The following is a 20,473-nucleotide window of genomic DNA, read 5'->3' on the forward strand; positions in this document are numbered from 1 at the left end:
AGCAAGACAAATAACTCTGAAGGAGAAGTCTAGAGTCGAGAAAAACATCCAAAAGCAAAATTTTCTGGTAAGATTGCTCAGAGAGAGAGAGAGAGAGAGAGAGAGAGAGAGAAGAGAGAGAGAGAGAGAGAGAGAGAGAGAGAGAAAGAACAAAATCCCTAAATTCAGCAATAATATATCGCTCATCCCATCAATCAATAGCCAATTATTGATCAGAGACTTAGGACACTGAGACAAGTGATGAGAACAGACTTCTAGTATTTGAGATGGTCTGTCTGAGGAAAATCCATTGGGTAACCCCAATGTTACCATAAGACATTGAAAAACGTATCAGTCAGAGATACCCTGGACTAAAAGCAAAGCAGCTATCATACTTTGGGAACACTAAAAGAATGACAGCAAGTCGTTACCCCAAAACTCAGGCTCGAAGGCAATAATATTGATGAATTGATGCCCAGAGGAAGACCACAGAAGCGCTGGGCGGATGATATCAAGTCCTTTTGTGCCGATCTGGGCATTACATCGCCAGTCAACGCAGCTATCATACTTTGGCTACACTAAAAGGATGATGGCAAGTCGTTACCCAAATCTTGTCCTCGAAGGCAATAACATTGATGTATCAATGTTCGGAGGAGGACCACAGAAATGCAGGATACTAGATGACATCAAGTACACATAAATGTGCTTTGGCCACACTAAAAGGATTACGGCAAGTCGCTACCCAAACTTGTGCTCGAAGGCAATAATATTGTATCAAGGGTCGGAGGATGACCACAGAAATGCTGGGCGGATGAAATCAAGTCCTCTAGTGCCAATCTTGGGCAAGACATCACCGGTCAGAGCAGCCATCATACATGTACTTTGGCCACACTAAAAGGATAATGGCAAGTCGTTACCCCAACTTGTGCTCAAAGGCAATAATATTGATGTATCAAATAGAAGAGCACAGAAACGCTGGGCTGATGATATCAAGTCCTCTAGTGCCAATCTTGGCATTACATCACTGGCTAATGCAGCTATCATTCTTTGCCTAAACCAAAAGGATGACAGCAAGTCGTTACCCCCAAATCTTGAGCTCGAAAGCCAATAATATTGATGTATCAAAGCCCAGAGGAAGACCACAGAAACGCTGGGCGGATGATATCAAGTCCTTTGCATCACTGGTCAAAGCACCTATCATATTTTGGCCACACTAAAAGGATGATGGCAGTGGCACACTGTTCTCGAGGGCAATATTGATGGACCAATGCCCAGATGAAGAACAAGGAAATTCTGGACAGCTCGTACCGATCTGGGCATCACATCACTGGGTCAGTGCTGGACATCAAGCAAATGACAGAATAGCGTGGCGACTGATAGTGGATAGGCAGGGCCCCCTTGTGAGGAAAGCTTTAGTCAAAGTCACATGTATTTCTATCATCATTGATCAGAGTCCTCACTCCTCAAACATTCATGATTACTCAATGGTTTCTCTCCTTGCCTTTCACCCCCTCCCCCTTTAAGCCCAGTTTGAATCCTTGGCTGGAGCTTTGCATGCGGACTGGGTTTTCAGTCCCAAACTGATTATCGTACTTGTATTTTTCTCCCACATTGAAAAAGGACTTCAGTTCTCTCTACATTGGTATCCTTAGGGCTCCGGGGTACAGTGGCTAGTCGCATTTGAAAGTCCTTTGGTATGGTTTCATTGCCAAAAAGATGAACAATAAGAGTAACAGGTTACAAAGAGCTCCATGGTGCAACTTGTAGCCAATCCAATGACATCAAGGCAAACTTTTTCACAATAAGTGTTTTTGTGTCTTCAACCACATCACATAACCCATAGGGTTTACATCTTTACATGTACTTCCACCCCTCTCCTGAGAGAGCTACAGTGTAGGCACTAACACTAATGCTTTCAGAGGCCCTTAACATCAATGTAACTTTTTCTTTTCCCGCCGATTCGGTGATAAATTGTTTTTTCGAGCTAATCGTTTGTACACCTGTCTAAAGTAGACAGTTATTACATATACTTCAACTAAAAACAAAACAACCAGCTGTCATCTACAGCTTGTTCAAATTGCTTTTTAATATGAAAAATAACCCCAACACTCCTTGCAATATGATCTTGAAGTATTATGACAAAAAAATGCCAGTTTTCCATCTCTCTTGGGACGACTTCCTACTAAGAGTACAGTGTGGGATTCCAACAGGCATGCACTTGACATTGTTATTCCTTCCATCTTGAATTCGCAGCCAGTCCCACTGAATTAACAGGTGAGTTGTTTTGACAGGCTCTGGCTGTCAGCAAACTGGAGATTACGGCAGATTATGAAAGCCTGACTGAAGAGGTTGAACTGCTCACTATACCTTGGCAGACAATCTGCCAACCGTGTAGTCTTTACGCACTCTAGAAATACTAACAGTAGACGCTTCGGTGGGTACACGTTCTTTAAGTGTCCAGACAGGTTTCTTATCATAATGATATTAAGATTTTTCTTTGAGTTAAAGGAGCAATGGAGCTCCATCCATCATGCTGCATTAGTCTTTTGTTGTGAATCCCCCAGGTGTGATAATGATGAAAAGGGACTGTCATTGGTGATATTGAGTTATGATGATGAGTAGCAATATAAAAGAAGAGATCTATAGTCCTACATACATGTCTTGGGGTAAAAATACCTGCTAGAATGTATGAAAGAATATGAAAGAACAAATAACAGACAATGACAACTTGCACAAAAATGCTTCCTGCAAGAAAGTCACATCTCAAGGCATACTTGGCTAATTTATGTGAGACACATTGTACAACGTTTTGACAATTTCAAACTTGTGTGTTTTATAAGTGTTATTTTAGGAGATTAACGCTTTGGCACTGACACAACGACATGTGAAAACTTGTGGAAAAGGATTAAAGATATGCGATATAATTATAAATAATGGTCACAGAAAACAATCTGAAGATATTTAATCCAAGAGTTTACTTGGAATTTAATAGTTCCAATCATCACGAGAATTACTGTCTGATGTTCTCTTACATTTTGATGAGGCAAGAGAACTAAACATGTACTGAAATAAAAATGTTATCCTTGAATAAGCAATGAGCTCTTCAAAGGAATTTGTACTGGTTAGATTCAATACACTGTCCTTGATAAACTAGACAGAGTTAAGTCGTACCCAATGGAGGCTACATCTATGGCTACATCTACGGCTAGGACTGTTGCTAAGCGTGTTACTATGGATATACCATACTTCAATGCAGGATGACTAGGAGATCTAGCAGTAGCCATAGCTGTAAGCCCCCAAGTCAGACAAGGTCTCCATGAGTTGTGTAAAGAAAGGAAAGGTGTACCTGCATGGTCACTTCGTGGAGGCAATGGAGGCAATTCAACTCTGTTGCCCCTGGTCATTGCCTTAGTGCCCCTGGAAATGTTCCAATAGAAATTCATCATTTCCTTGTTAAGGGTTTCCCTTTACCAAGGAAAAAACACCTTGGTGCCCTGTAAAAAATGCAGCATTAGGCCAGAGAATGGGGATTGACATGTGGTATGATTTCAATAGGCTCTGTATTCTTGCATTGATGTAGAATACATCAATAAAACTGTAGGGTAGTTTTTAAAAGGGTTCTTGTTTTTTTTTTATTGGCAGAACAAATAAACAATAATAATAATGTATAATTTTTACCACATAGAAACACATAATTGTGTTATCTATTTTGATGGATGTTAAGTGATATACGTGTATGTTGCTAATTCATACTTTTTTATATATTTTTTTTTAATGCAAGTCGCCAGACACACAAGGCCTGAAGGCCACTTCAAGGTGTGAGCTACAATTTTTTTTTTCAGAGGCCGTTGCCACCTACTCCTAGGGCTGAAACAGGGTTGCCCCTTTTATTGTACAGTTCATGTGTATGTGTTCTTGGCAGATGAAGTAAACTTTTCTGATAAAAATTTATAATGCTCACTCTACTTGCTTTTATGTGAAGGTGTACAGAAAATGCAAATTTCATACACGTGTTGGTCTATTAATATGTGTGGGTTCCTTTTTCCAATGGCCAGATCTCAACACGTTCAATCAATATCTCCATGCACGTCTCACAGACCAAAAGCCAGAATGGCAGTCATTTTCCAGCAGAACTCAAAACGGCTTTACTCAAATTCCAACGTTCTCGATCAAATTTCAGCAGTGTGAGAGGGGTTTCCGCTAACCCAACCTGTGTTGCCTGTCACCAAGATTAAGAGATTTTGTCAGCTTTCTGAAATCTTGGCTTCATACAGAGAGGAGTGATCCATCCTAGGACCTGGTGACAGAGACCAATCCTTAAAGGCACTGGACACCTTTGGTAATTGTCAAATAAGACAATCTTTGTGATTTGTCTACTTTTTATAGTATTTCTTTGTTTTCTTTCGTTGTTTACCTGTGCTTGTCCGTTGTCTTTTGGTAAATGTGTAAACAAGGATCCCCATTTAATGGGCCTTTGTGCCTATTCAGGGTTTCCCTTTTGCACCAATGTCATTTTTTAATGTATTTGTGCAATGAAGGTAATAAGATATTAAAATCAAATAAAGTAAGACAAGTATTCTCACTTGGTGCATCGGGCCAGCCCAAGTTGGACTTCTCCGTGATTGACATCCTACCAGGGCTAGGTTTATCCCAACATATATGCATAAAATAACAAACCTGTGAAAAGTTGGACTCAATTGGTCATCGAAGTTGCAAGAGAACAATGAAAGAAAAAACACCCTTGATGCACTTAATTTGTGTTGTTTCAGATGCCTTAAAAATCTATTCAATTACTTCAGGGCTGAAGCCTTTTAATATTTGAGTGAGAAATTATACAATATCTTTGTCAAGTAAAAAACTATGTTACTTCAGGAAGGAGTAGTTTCTCAAAATGTTTTATACTATCAACAGCTCTCCATTGCTCATTGCCAAGTAAGGTTTTATGCTAACAATTCTTTTGAGTAAATACCAATAAGATCCCAGTGCCTTTAACTCTCTCCTCCTCCGTTGAAGCCCGTCTGGCTTCTCTGCACCTGTAGTTACCCCACTCCTTATAGCCAGTGTTCTGTTTGGACAGGCTCTTTGTCATCTTGACGAGTACAGCTCAGAGATCAAGTGATTCAAGCCAAAATCGACCAAACCCTCCGCTGATTGGTGGAATACCGACAAGCGTCTCATGTTGGAGACGTCTGACTGTGCCATGTGGGACCACGATAACCCTTCAGGTTTATCTCAAGTTATTTTTGTACAACTTATCAGAAGTGTTGTTTATGTTTTATTACAGAGGGCAAACTGTGTTAACCACCATTCACTGACCTAAAACTTCTTATTTTCAGAAGTAGGAGTTGGTCTGAGCACACTTGCTCCAAATCCTGAGCAATCAAATGGAAAAATTGCATTCTGAGTAAATAAATTGTTAAACAAGAACTGGGCAAAAAAGTCACTACTACATACGTGTACATCTCCTTCAGTCAACGATATCCTTAAATGTCAGAACCAAAGCTTTTACAGATATATCTTCTGCACATGATTAGCATGCAACAACTTTGCATTGGGGGGGGGGGGGTCCTCTGAGGAATTCTTACATCACAGGACTTTCTGATAAAGACATTTTGAGATAAGAGTACAGCAAGTGTTCTGTCTGTAAGAGGCTTGAGGTAAAGTATCTTGTACAAGGACACATGTCCTTCTCATATGTCTCTCTATGGATTTGAACCCCCCCCCATCCTGCAAGAGCCTGGTGCACTTGACTACCCAGACATGGTTTGTCCTTAATACTTGTAGCCACTGGCCAGCAGTGACTGGTCGCTTGTCATTTCACTCATCCGTCAGCTTTTTCACTGGTCCATATTTCAAATGGAATAAGGATGCTTTACAACACTGAAGTCATGCAAACAAAAAGACTTACTTATCATGAAATGAAAGAATCATCATGCAATTTACATCACACCACGACATTCTCAATATACCAAGACACCAGAAACAAAATCCAACTCCACAGAGTAAAAACGAAAAATCACCAAATGAAGAAAAAAAACAAAAAACGAAATCAACACTTAAGAATGTACAAAGTAAATAAATAATACATGGTTAATCAACTGAACCTGACCGTGCTGAGTACTACAATAAACACCACAAATGTCATAATGAAGAAGGGGCACCAGTTAACTCATAGCTCATCCAGAAATAGAGTGATTTTATCTTTCAACATCTTCATTAATCACCAATAGTCGGATCTTAATTTCTATAGCAGATACAGGCAAATTTTACTTACAGGGCGATTATCCATTCTTCGAATCCAGTCTTTCTGGGTCAAGCTAGTTAGTTCTATTCGGTTGACAACATCAACAAACCCACTGCTTGTAAAGAGCGTAGTGTTTGTAAGCCATGCCTCATCACCTCCATTTCATATGCATCACTTTGCCTAATATTTTATTCTATTTGCTTAAGAGACTGATTTTCAAGTCAAAAGCAACGGACCATGTGGTGCCACATGGAATTAGGCAGGGAATACGTCAGTTCATGGGCAAATGGTTTTATTTCGCATTGTAGTGACTGCTCATCTGGAGAACTGAATATAAAATGTGCACTGATTTATCATATCATATTGCACTTACAAATTGTCAACTGAAAAAGAGAAGAGATTCTAAAACTAGTTCCGGATAATACTGCATAAAAAAAAGTTTTCCATTGTGAGAGCTTGCTTAAAAAATGCCAGAAAGCACGTCTAGTTTTATAATTAATTTCTTTGTCTAGAATGACATCTATTGTTTATTCTTCTGTAATTTTTCTGTGTATGTCTGTACATTAAAACATGTACAGCCACATCGACAGAGTGCACATTTTCCACTAATCAGATTCCAATTTTAAAGAGCGGAATGGAGGTCACTACATTAACTTAAAAAAGAGAGAAGAGACATGGCTATACAAACAGTCTTTTTATAGCAACTTTTTTTCAATAGATGTTGACAAATGGAGGCTTTCAGTCTGGCTCACAAACCCCATTCTCAGACTCATTCATGTCATTGTGTTCGACAACCTCCTGGGATTAGAATGGCAGCTGAGCAATTTCACATTTTTATTAAAAAAGCGAGTGGAGAGAGAGAGAGAGTTTTTTTAATTTTGTGAGCTGGACAACAGCCTGAGTTAACTGGACACCCTATAAGACGTACCACATTTCTAAAGGCCTCGGCCTGTGCAGAGTTCTTTCTGATTTCTGACGCCTGTTGACGTTGGCGAGGGTGGTAGAGGAAAGAGGAGAAGGGTGTTAGTGAATCAAAGGGATTTATATAATAAGCCTATCCTCGACCTCAACTAATTCATTCTGATTCATGATATCTAGTATTTACTCAACTTGCAAATTTAAATGCACTGCCAATGATCATTTGTGTAGGTTACAAATATTTCAAACTATTTGGAGCTACAATTTTTTTAAATAAAAAATCCCCCAAACCCAATACAATAACAAACAACACCAAAAAAGACAAGACAATACAAGACAAAATTAATAAAGTAAAGATAACAAAATACATGTTTTAACCCTCCATATTCCATCCATAGTTCTGCTGAGAGAGAACAAGTCTGTAATAAAACTAGTTACTGTTAAAGGAACACGTTGCCTTGGATCGGTCAAGTTGGTCTTTGAAAAGCGTTTGTAACCGTTCGTTATAAAATGCATATGGGTAGAAAGATGTTGTAAAAGTAGATTACAATGATCCACGCAAACATGCCTATAGTAATTGCACAGTTTTTACTTTACCTCGACGACTAACTTGGTCAACCATTTATGGGATAAATGGCAGACCGTGTTAGTTTGCAAAGGAAAATGAAAACCATGCAATTTCGAGGCAAATTTGTGTGGATTCTACTTTTAAAACATCTTTCCAACCATATGCATTTTATAACAATCCTTAACAAATGCTTTTTATAGACCAACTTGTCCGATTTAAGGCAACGTGTTCCTCTAATGCTTATAGAACGAGGACAGCTATTGACAGAATTGAATCTGAAGACTTACTTCACTTTTGCATTACTTGTACAAACACACTAAATATAGCCTTTTCAAAATGGAAAGACACATCAAGGTCTGTGTACACATCCTCTCTGTTCTTCCATGTCTGTTTGGATAGTTGAGCTTTGTAACAAAATCAGGGCGATATTTAGAAAAAACATTCAGCATAATAGGCAGAAAGTTTCCACAATCAGGGAGATTTCCCAATTTGTTCATCTGAACATGGGAAGACGTGTTGATTAGATTTTCAGGGAACTTTCTTCAGGATTCGTGAGGTGAGTTGGCAGCTCTGAGTTAATGCGTCTCACTCACAGTCTCATCATAAGATGAATGAATGACTGAATGTGATTAAGTCCTAATATGGTGTTCTAGACACGGCGCTAAGAATTGATATATTTTTACAATCAGGGAACAATCTCCTTGGAGACACTTAGGATCTTCTACTAGACACTGGATTAACACATGTATGATTAAAATAACCAAATGAAACCAAGTGTTCAAATTGATATGTTAATCCGCAGCATGTTGCATGTAACTCTTACAGTTCACGCTTTTTTGTCTGTGTTTTGTTGAACCTAAGATGCCCAGCTTTTTGAGGTACACAAAATAAATAGTACATAAAATAGATCGTACATGTGCGATATTGCCACTTTCGGAATACACACAGTACATGAAAAAAGATCTTACATGAGTGATATTGGCACTTTAAGATTACATAAAATAGCTCAGACATGTACAACCTAGGCACCGAAAGAGTTAAGTGCTGCTAAAATGCAGACAACTTGTCAAGGGTGTGCTTTGTACAGTACATAATGGTACTGAATTGAAATTATATTTTGTTGTGGAAAGGATAAAATTCATGCGGAAAACTCTTCATTCTTCCTTTCCCCTCGTACTAAACACATAAGAAAATATTTTAGAGCATAACTTGATTATGAGCTACAATGAGCACTACATGGAGCATGAATGAAATATCTTTCTGGTACATAAACAGGTGTGTTTAAAGTTGCCAAATTCCACTTAAAGGTTGTGATCATGGTGGCTTCAGTTTGGGGAGAAATATCCACAAAGCTTACAAATGAGGCTAATCCATTGCCTTCTTTCTAGTGCAGATGTCTTAAAGAAAACCCTGGGACTCAAGCCATAGAGATTGCCAAAGTGATGAGAAAGACTGTCTGACTCTTACATTGTACATGTAAGAAAAGGCAGGTGTTTTTTCATGAATTCTGGATTCAAGAATAATTGACAGATTGGTTTAGTTCCCCTCCCCCCCTAAAAAAAACCCCAAAACACAACTTGGGGAAGTTAAAAATTGATCACAGATCCGTGTATTAAGAACTAGGTTTTTCCGTTTGCACAAAGTTTAGGAATTAATTGCTCATTCAATTCAAGAATGAAAACATATCAACAGTTTTGCACAAATTAAGTCCGCCATGTTTTTGTCTTGTCAACGTTTCGATCAGTATGCTCCAGTTAATCTCCAAGGCAGTACTCCAGAAACAGAGCCCGGTGTTCTCCTGAAGACGATCAGAGCATACTGATCGAAATGTTGATTGAGTTGTCAATTACTAAATCTTCTCAGAACCAACACTTCTCAAAAGAGATTTGCACATGGTGATACCGCAAACCTCACCCGGTTTATCTGGGGGTTGTTGATGTATACGAAAATAGGGGAGTGTTGTACATGGTCTACCAATGCAATACAAAAGTGAAGTTTTTGTACACAATTCTTGTTTCTGAAACTTCTCAACAGCTTTGGCTGCCAATTTCAAAAATGTAGAGCAAATTTTGAGTTTGACTGCAATACATATAAGTAAATCATAGAGTTCCGTTCCACCAATACACCAAAGGAAAAAGGTGTGTTTCTAATTGAACTACAAAATGTACCACGGATATATAGGACTACCCCCAAATGATCCTGCTTTCTGTATTCAAAGTGATTACTTTAATATTGCTGGTGTCAAAGATCACTCACTGGGTCATTTCCGTGACCTTGCAGTTTAAGACTGGGGCTGTGAAATGAGTTGTAATAAATGTATCATTGGATTTGCAGGTCCAGGAGGGTCATCAGGTGGGCATGTTAAACAGCCACTCTGCAGAGCATGGGATTGTTTAAATGCATTGCTTGGGGAAATACTAGATTGGGCCCAACATGTCATGCTGTATTTTGTGATTGTAAATGCTCTGTGCAATTCTCACTCATAAATAAATAATCTTCCGTATAATTTGTATTTTTTTGCTCGTTTACAATTAATAATTTCCGGGAGATGGTAACAGTGCTTCTCTAAATGGTTGCAGGTGAACCACTATCATTGCCCCCCCCCAAAGGTAGACCATTTTGAATAACACTTCAACTGACTCTGAATGAAGCGTACACTTTAGTTTAATTTTATGCCAGAAAATATTGATTGTCATTCTGTACTGCTTTTTAAAGAAAGCGAATAGGACATCAGTAATAGACACTATCAACCCAATGGTATTTGATCTGGTAAGCCTGCTATGGACTGTGTATTTAAATGTTATTTTTCTCCACAAACATTTCCCCAAATTATGTTGAATTCCATGTCTACTACTGACTCTATCTAGCCATGGAGGAACATCATCTTTCCTCAAAGTCAACAATCCCCGCCTTATCACGTTGGGCCCTGCCCCCGCCCCCTTTCAACGTTGGTTCTCATTGCGTAGTCTCCGGTACAAGTGGGTTTAACAACATTGAGCGGGGAAGCGGGGACAGGAAAGGGTATGTTTAGTTCCTCATGGCCCAAGTACTTTGGCCGGGGTTGTAGCTTTGGAGGAACATTGTCTTTCCTCCATAGTCTACAATTCCGACCCTATCTTGTTGCCCTTTCCCACCCCTGTTTAATGTTGGCTCTCATTGTGCAGTCTCCACCCCAGGGGTGAACAACATTGGGCGGGGAAGCGGGGACATGAAAGGGTATGTTTAGTTCCTCATGGCACAAGTACTTGGCAGGGATTGTAGCTACATGCACTGAGGAACATCGCCCTAGTCTAGCTGCCCTAGAGTCTCTTCCTCACCTGTCGAATCAACAGCTCCTTCCTTCTCTTCAGGGCTTCAATCAACTCATCAAACTTGGCAACGAGACTTGCTTCAAACTCCACTGTGCATTCCTAGATTGGTAGTGGAAAAAAAGAAAGAAAATAAAGCATTAAAAACTGCACTTCTACTCTCCTGCTTGTATGTATACCTTTTGATTTTGGAGCCGTAAGATTGTTTTAATTCTGTATAAACATATTATGCAATTTATAACTAAATTGTGAAAATTTCATTTGTGGCCTTTGTTGGTTTTCTTTTTATTTTTTTCAAACTAAGCAACGTTGTCCCCAAATTATGTGCACAGTAAAATCTATTAAGATGCTGTTAATTTATAACATTTGAATCGTGCTTTGAGGACATGCTAGAAAATCTTTCAAGAATCCCGACAAAAAAAGCCTTTATCTCTTCAATAAAAATCTTAAGTTCAAGTGATTGATAGGAGAATTTTGTTTATCAAGGAACACCGACAATTGACAATCGTTGTTGCAACGATTGTCATTCGCAAACACTTAAATCTGCAAATACTGTCTTTTCTCTCTGTAATATTAACAGAATTTTCACGCATAACGACTCAATAATACAGCTACTCGAAATCGAGTGTACCAAGTCTCTTGTGTACATGCAACGTATACAACCTAAACAAAAACCCCCCTGAATGGCAATGCACTTCATTAAAGCAACATGACTGTACACACTGATTACCATATGTCCCTGGCTGTCTGTATCTATACAGATTGTGTCCCCCCCTTGTTCAATATGAAGGTAAACGTACTATTACTCCAGAGGTGGCTTTGCACTTTCTGGATTACTGATCTCAATTTCTTGTGTCATTTTTTTTTTGCGGTGCAATTAAATAATGCATAGGGGCAGTGCCACACTAATTCATTGCGCTAATGATTGGACGATTTTGAGAATGGACTAGACATACTAATGATTATTGTGCCTGTATTTTGTAGCGTTTACAATTTTGATGCTAATGATGCACTTGAATTCTTAATAAGCGTTTATTTGTGAGTTTTTATGCAAGATATCTCATGCTTATATCATGTAAATTGCCTTGTTTTTGTTAGATGCCTTCTACCCCTTTTATATTATTTACTTACAATGCTCTGAAAAATGCTCACCAAACCTCACAGACACTCACACTTGAAACCCTCAACTGTCTAAGGCATTTGAGATGAAGTGAACAAAAATAGGATGCAGAATTTATCTTTCTGGAACAACATAGCCCTGCCCCCATCCAATTCATTTTTGTTCATTTAAAAACTCACCCTCACTCTTTTTTTATATGTTGTTTTTCCCCTTCTTATAAATATATCATTTTGGGATGAACAAAGAAAAACTGACTAGCGCGTTCCGGTTTAATGTGCCGGCACTCTACTAACTGAGGTAGCCTTATGTTCAATCTCCTATTTTGTCAACATCTTTGTTCTTGGATACCAGTCAGAAGCAACGCAACCTGTAATAATGGTTTAGCCAGGGATCACACCCTAGCTTATGATACAACATCGGAAGCGGCAGCAAGGGGAGCACCTTAAGGAGATTCAACCATTTGTTTCATTAAATATCAAGCAATAAACCACAAGGGAAACTAACTGGCTTAATGTTTCTCCTTGCTCTCGCATCTTCATATATGGCCTTTTTTGTTTTCTTTTTGTTTTTGGGAGGGGGGGGGTTGTAGTAAAGACATTACAATGATCTATGACAAAGCAACTCATCCTTCAAATTAACTCAATTACCTCATAATGAAACTGTTAATAATCGCATGGGAGGACTCCGAGACACACAAATGTTCCACGGGTCATTGAATCTTCACGGGTCAGTAAAGCTTCACTACGCCACGGTTTAGTGACTTCATTAGGCACTTACTACAATCTCACAGTGGTTCTTATCCAACAAGAAGAAGACAACCCAAGGAAAGTGACAGGTCTCAGGGACTGTAGGTATAAGACCATCCAATAAAGTCTCCACGGTTGCACTGGAACCTGCGAGTTTGCCTAATGCAAACTCAGCCTCAGTTTTTTTTTTTCCACGGGGTAAATTTAAAACCTTGCATCGCCCGGCTAAATTAAATTTCCAGACAGGGTTGGACATTTTGGCTTGACAGTAACAGAACCTTGGGGTTTTGAGTAATGCATTCAGGATTGTGAAAACTGTATGCATACTATTTAGAGGTAGACTGCTGATTAAGTTTTTTTTTTCATTTCTGGGTGAGCAACATGTAAACTGACACCTTGGTATTGATATATGATAATGTGACAATTACACGGTGTAAATCAGAGTGCAAAAAGGGCCATGGGTCTGTGGCCGAGGTATTTTCCACAGGATATTGCCCCTCCATTATTGCAGAGGTAGCTGAAGATGATAAACTCAGAGAATGTTCTCAGTCAAGTTATATTTTATTTATACCTACATTCTCTCTGGCTTGTTTTAGGACGAGTAGAGTGAAAATCTTAGGCATAAATAGAGATATGTTTATCTAATGCGTGAGACGACTCAAAATGCCTTAAACACTATGATTATTATTATTTTTTTTAAATTTAACTCATGTGCCAACAGGTTGCTAGCGGTTTAAATACCATGAGAAGTAAAGCTGTACAACAAAGATGGCACGCCCACACAGTTATCAGAATGGGAAACAGGACTCTTGAGTATACGCTATTGTGTCCTATTATCACTAAAACAAATTGAATTGAATTGAATTGAATGGTTTATTCGTCAAGTATATAAAAATGGTGCAGAAAAGGGTTAACAGGCTGTGTGGTGCAATTTGTCAGCTTCATTGTTCTTCAAAAAGTTAAACAGAGGCCCTATATGAACAAATACATGTAAATTGAACAATTCTTGTCTTTGCCTGTTGGCTTGAAATTTGCTAATAACATCCAAATTGCCACCTCGTGAGTGCACATGCAGAAAAACCCTGCACTTGAAATTGAAAACTTTATAAAATCAAATTTAATTGTGAGTTAACAGCACACAGTTTGTGTATTCCTCGCTCGAGTTTTGTGAAAATTATGTCCGATGTTGTAGCTAGGTTCTTTTCTCCCCAGCAATCTCGGCAACAAAGGATGCATGGACCCACTGCTGTGCTGAGATGTGAAATCTAAGAAAGCATCACAACGTGCTCAGCGATCTGGAAGTGCATTTGTAGACATGCTGGTGTCTAGCATTGCTGCTTAACAATCAATATGTGAGTTCAATGTACGGGTTATGACAAATACGCTTGAAAAAACTACAAGGAAATTATACATGGCGGAAAAATTTATTCATCGTGGCCAGATAGCATCATACAATGAGTCAGTATTACCGTGGTATTACAGCATGTTTTTTGAGGTGGTTCTATGAAAAGTCAGGAAGGCAAATCCTGGAAGATGATGAATTCACAAACACAAAGAGATCTTGAGTGATACTGTCAAAGCCACTGTTGGGAGCAATGGTAGCTAGCTGGGGGTATACATGCGCACACACTGGTAGGCTTTTCCCCTTATTTTCGATTGATTGCACAATCGGCCACGAAGATTTTTAACATAAAAGCCTTTCAGTAAAAAGGTATTTTGTAGGTTTTTTTTTCCCAGTCAGATACAACCTAGGCTTGGCACTTCACAAAGGCAATGAAGGTGATTTTATCCATTCCCCCTGGCCATTGCCTTTAATTGTGCCCCTGAAAAGCTCCAGCAGAAATTTGCAATTTTGTCGTACAGGGTGCCCTTTACCATAGAGAAAATGCCTTGGTGCTCCTGCATGCCCTTTCAAATATAGGAAACATAAAGGCCTGCAGATACAATGTGTATCTTGATTGGTTAAAAATAACAAATGGCTACCCCTCTAAAACACATGCGACAACCAGAAATAGCCTTAATGTGTCTTATTTTTAGCTACTTTTATTTTTAGTTGAATCAAATAACCATTCTGACAGATTGCAACCCCACCCCCAGTGCACATTTCTAGTAGTAACCAAGTGCAAAGTGCAGTATGGTTCTAAAAAAAAGATTTATACCTGAACTTGATTGACCTTTTCTTTAAGATGGACCAAGAAGTCCTTGGCTTGCCTCGCCTTCTCCGTCAGCGATGTCAGGGTCTGCGATAACTCCGCCTGCAGGGGAATAAAAAAAGATAAATAATTACCGTCAATGTTCGGCAAGAATTCGGTACCTAGTGACAGGGAAGACTGTTTATAAATGATGGGTGAGTTACGATGCTTATAACAGAGGGTCAGACCGGCATACAAGTCTAGGGAGAAAAATAAATTTCAAATTTTATTGCAAATTTGATAAACTTTGACAATTGACATGTTCTGAATAGGAGTAGTAAAGGTGGACCATCCACAATTTTTCACTTTCCGAACGCAAACATGACATCCAAGACTCACTGAAAGCACTGGGCACATTTGACTTTTAACATAAGCGCAGGCCCACACTTTAAGCTATTAAAAAACAATGGAAAAAAAATGACTCGTAATAGATGTTCTGGTACACTGACAAAGACCCCCAAACAGTAAACGAATTAAACTCCATGTTCGGAACAATTACATCTGTACAAGAAAATGCAACCATGTCTTATTAGGCACATTTTTGCGCTACATATTATACTTTCTCTTTTCATTATTTATGTTAAATAGGTCTACAACAGCAAAATAAATCCCTAAAAAACGAAAATGATTTAAAAACAATAATTATGCATAATGCCTTTGAGTCTTCAAACTGGAAAACTCGCATTCAGTGAGTGACTCATATATATATATATATATTGTTGTAATAATAAGAACTATTTCATTATGAAACTCTGCATGAATTCCAACCACATGGTCTGACTGTTGTTGGTCCCAAGCGAGCAAGAGTCATAAGTCTTTCAACCTTGATAATTAGAATTTGGCCAAGTCCATGGTTACAGGCGTCATCTTGCGCTTCATGTACAATCAGTAAATTGACCTTAAAATAGGCAGGCGCTTGTAAAAGAAAAAAGAGAGAAAAGAATTCTTTTGTGCATTGGTTGATATTTCAGCAAATGGAAAAAGCTTTTTGGTACATGTGTCAGGTCTGACCTATTTTGAGGGTGCCTGATTCTTTATAATCAAATTTTCAGACGCTTCATTGGCTTGAATTGTAAAGACAGTGTCTTTACAAATGTTTGACTCTGGATCGACACTTTGATGCTTACCCCATTCAGGACAAAATTTATCGAACCAGTAAGCTATCGGGGCCTACAACAAGGCAGCTTCCAAAAAATATCACAAAGTTTGACGGAAATGAGTATGGAGAAACTTGTGAAGTGATTTACTTCTCACAAATACATTGTAATTAACAGGCCTTGAATTACACTCTTGAAGGAGCACAGCAACTTTCCTCTAGTAAGAGGCACTTCTATGAGGGACATTTCAATATGTATTGGAACTTTGCAAAGGGCACCGCAGCAAAAGGACAGAGCACCACAGTAATTACTGCGCGTGCTGTGGGTTAATTCAACCCTGGAGTAAGAACCACTTCTGTGGACTTTCCTTACACTCTTATGTGATAAATCTTTCCCCCCATAAAATTACAACATTGACTTAAGATTTCAAGTATTCAGAGCTCAGAACTTCGGACGTTTGAAATGTACAACAAGTACAAGTTCTTCCTCCATGGTATAACTAATTATCAAGACTGCAAGGTTCAATGCCCTGACCTTAAATAATGATTTCTTAAGGTTGATTCTTGAGAGGACTTGTCTTGTGCCTCTCCACAGGAGTTCTTAACTGCGGGCTATACAGTTACTGGGAAAATAGTCATTCCACCACCCCCTGTCTAAACTTACTCGTTTACACAACATAACAAAAACATAACAACCGCATATCTTCCAAAGAAGATCATGGGTGGATATCAAGATGGTAAACGCTAAAAACCTCATAGGTCTATGGTAAAATCCAGGGGGTAAAAGGGGAGGGGAGGAGGGGTTTAATTGTTGATAAATACCCTGGGGCTCTTTTCGGTCTTTTCCAGCAATTAACGACTGGTATTAGATTTTGGGTTGACACTGAGTGACCTTCCAAAAAGATGAAGAGGTAGAATGTTTATTTCTCTGTTTATGCATTCGCTATTGGTAGGGAGAGAGAAGAGTGGGTCCCCATTTAGTTTGTATACAATCCTTGCGCGATGTTGAGACAGTACCATTGGTATCATGGTACCATGATGGTATGGTACCATCATGGAACAATGCAAGATAAAATGCTTGCTCTTGTGTTGAATTTGAGGACAAACACGAGGTATAGCTGGTATACTGTACAAAAAGAAAAAAAATAATCATCAAAAAGCTAACTGATTATATTCAGCTATTGTCAGTACGAATCCTCCAGATATTGCAGATAATAATTTTGTCAGAAAAACCATAAAAATAGCATGTTCTGCCCCGCCCCCAAACACCCCCCCCCCAGCAACAACAAAAACATCACAGTTGCCTATTTTAACTGCCTCGATGAAAATAAGCCTTTTGTGAAATATGTGCACAAAATTCAGCGCAACAATTAATAATCACAACACTAAAACCTAACTCAAAAATAGTTTTGAGTTTGCCCTTTTGACTGGCGCAAAAACTAATTCCTCTTTGGAATGACGGACCCATTAATTTTTGACAGCTGATGAAGTCATGTCTAAAATTTTGCTCTGAAAGAAATAAATTTACATTTTATGTACACCGATCTAACACAACTTAAAGGGAAGGTACACGTTTGGTAATTACTCAAAACAAATACTAGCTTAAAAACTGACTTGGTAATGAGCATTGGAAAGCTGTTGATAGTAATAAACTTTGTGAGAAACGGCTCCCTCTGAAGTAGCATAGATTTTGAGAAAGAGGTCATTTCTCACTTAAATAATAAAAACTCATCATTTTCTCACCAAGTGAGAAGACTGGTCTTTGATAATTCCCAACTGTGTACCTTCCCTTTAAAAGACTTGTAGCATAATTGTTTTCCAATTTTCATAAGGACTCTATCTGTTAGAAAATTAGTGGATCACAAAACTGAATTTGACGTTGGAGACCCTCAAAGAAAAATAGTTGAGCAAGATATTTTCCATAGGATAACCCCGCATCCCAATAACCAGGTTAATGAAACAGGTCTCCCCATCCTCTCTAAATTGAATGACTTTGTCAAACACTGGCAGTGTAAATATTTAAACCAAAATGACATCAAAATAAACATTCACTGTGGGACTCTCCATCAGCAAGGTTGTTTATTTAAAACAGAAGCAGCCGATTTGCGCCTGATGCTTGAGTAAACATTGTGTACAGCTGAAACAATTACGGACAATGCTGGTTGTCAACAAAGCATTAAATTAGCGTTTATCACGCTCAAAATACTGATTTAATGAGTTGGGCTAATCCTAACAGGGAACTGTATAGAACCACTAAGAGGAAGGAAAATATGCACAGTAAAGCTCATTGACAGTCCCATATGAAACTCTTTTGAAGATCAGTTTGCAGAGGTTGCCGTAAGACGATACATGTGCAGTGACTGATTTCCCTTGCAAAGCAGAGCAAAATGCTACACCAAATGTTTCAGTTGCTACTAAAAAATCATCATTAGCTACTCAATATAATAGCATTCTGTGTGCACATAGTCTGTTCTGTCAAAATATTTTGCTATGCAAAAGTGCTGGATGAAATCGTTCCCAGCTGTGTATTAAAGATGCTATGTCAGACTTTTGACCCCAAACATTAAAAAATATATATTTTTGAGTGAATGGTATTTCAAAGAGTATCACCCGCTCTAACGAAAAAAAAGTTTAACTTTTACTTTTAATGGTCATGAAACCATGACAACAATTCAAAACGTTTCTTATAAAACACATAAGAATTGGTCACGTGATATATTGTCGGGATCCCAACAAAAACTAATTTTGAGCACTTTTTTTCACTGCTACTAATAACTGGCGGACTTTTTTGAGCAATGGCTCAAATGAAAGCTTGTAACTTTCTCGACCCCCATCAAAATACCTATTGAATTTTGAATCTAAATTTTTGGGTCAAATCGGCAAAAACATAGCGTCTTTAAATAACAATACAAACCAAGGAAGTATTAGACAGAATTTTGTCCATTAGTCACAGAAGTATAATCTCTGTGTTCCAATCTTAAAGAACATGAATACAGTTAATGTACAGTCCTGATACTTCACGGGGGCAATGAGGGCGATTGCCTTGGTGCCCTTGAAATGTTCCAGTAGAAATTTACAATTTCCTCATAGGGTGCCCGTTGCAAAGGAGAAAATGCCTAGGACGCCCATGCCTTTTAAAAAGTGAAGCATACATGCCTGCATGTATGCAAATAAACATTTAGCCTACATCTAGCCTCAAAACAAAACCATTAGGACTCTAGAAATAGAACCATTTTGGTAGCAAACATGTGTTTCACTTTCACCAAGGAGGACAGAAGAACCGCTTTCACCGAGAGACGATTTAAATTTTTAAAGACATTAACATGTTTACGATCTCCCCCCTGGGGCATACCAACGGTTTCTACGTCAGTACACCAGCTTGCTGACGGCTACTTTATTATGCACTAGAACCACTATGAATTATTGTGTGTCTTTAACTACACGGAACTAACAGGAATTAGCATATATATATTTTAATTATATAGAGAGAGTACAGAGAGAAAACGAGTGCAACATCATGAATTATAAAAAAACATGTTACATTTTCCCCTCGACGTGGATATTCTTTAAAAGAACGATTCAGAAAGTGGAAAGTCTGTTCAGTTGTTTACTTTGGACTTTCCTTTAATAAAATCTTGTCTCTTTTGGCTGGGAGTACGAGTGCGATCATGAAGCTAAAAGCACTGAGTTATAAAAGCCTCCTGCTCACACTACAAGCTTTCTATGGGTTTCTTATGAGACCCAACCAACATTGATGTGCCAAACCACTCACAACATGCATGTACAAAAAAAAACTCATAATACAAAGGACCAGTCAAGGACAATGTACTTCACATGGTCATTTGACTGGTAACCTGATTGTTTCTGTAGCAAGAAAATTGATCTGATAAGAAACCCTACAGTATGAATATGGGCCATGTTGTTTAGAAGTGATGAATCAACAAACCTGGTTTCTTAATACAAATTTTACAAAGTGCACTTGTATAATAACAATCAGGGCGCAGATCTGCCGCTGTAATTGAGCAGAAATTGGCAAAATCTGGTTTCTCAATTTTAAAGAGACCATCATGCATCAGTCTCTCGGCCCAACAGCCGCATCCAAACCTCCGCCCGGTGTCTCCCAGTAAAGCCTTTCTTGAAGTCCCTCTGACTAAATAGATTCCAACTCAAATTCATCACTTGGACAAGGCACTTAGACTGGGAGCCACATATTTCAAGTGAATCTGTCTCATTAAAGTCTCACAAAACCCATTCTGCGGCTGGGAAAAGGCACTACTTGAAAATCTTTCAATTTGGATTCCT

The 20,473-nt window shown here is 38.6% G+C and overlaps 1 protein-coding gene across 4 annotated transcripts in view; it reads right to left on the reverse strand.

Moving 5' to 3' along the window:
- The window catches only part of LOC139947360 (E3 ubiquitin-protein ligase TRIM9-like), a 63,003-nt gene that overhangs the window by 15,920 nt on the left and 26,610 nt on the right, over nt 1-20,473 (reverse strand). The window contains exons 2-4 of one of the 4 annotated variants that reach the window (XM_071945268.1): nt 15,058-15,138; nt 11,027-11,119; nt 7,152-7,202 (exon numbers count right to left, since the gene is read on the reverse strand). In XM_071945268.1, the coding sequence (XP_071801369.1) occupies nt 7,152-7,202; nt 11,027-11,119; nt 15,058-15,138 (225 nt within the window). Of the gene's footprint in view, nt 1-7,151; nt 7,203-11,026; nt 11,120-15,042; nt 15,139-20,473 lie in introns of all 4 variants that reach the window. The other 3 variants (XM_071945259.1, XM_071945285.1, XM_071945275.1) reach the window with 3 other exon arrangements.

The sequence above is a fragment of the Asterias amurensis genome, chromosome 1, assembly GCF_032118995.1.
Source record: "Asterias amurensis chromosome 1, ASM3211899v1".
Classification (NCBI taxonomy): Eukaryota; Metazoa; Echinodermata; class Asteroidea; order Forcipulatida; family Asteriidae; genus Asterias; species Asterias amurensis.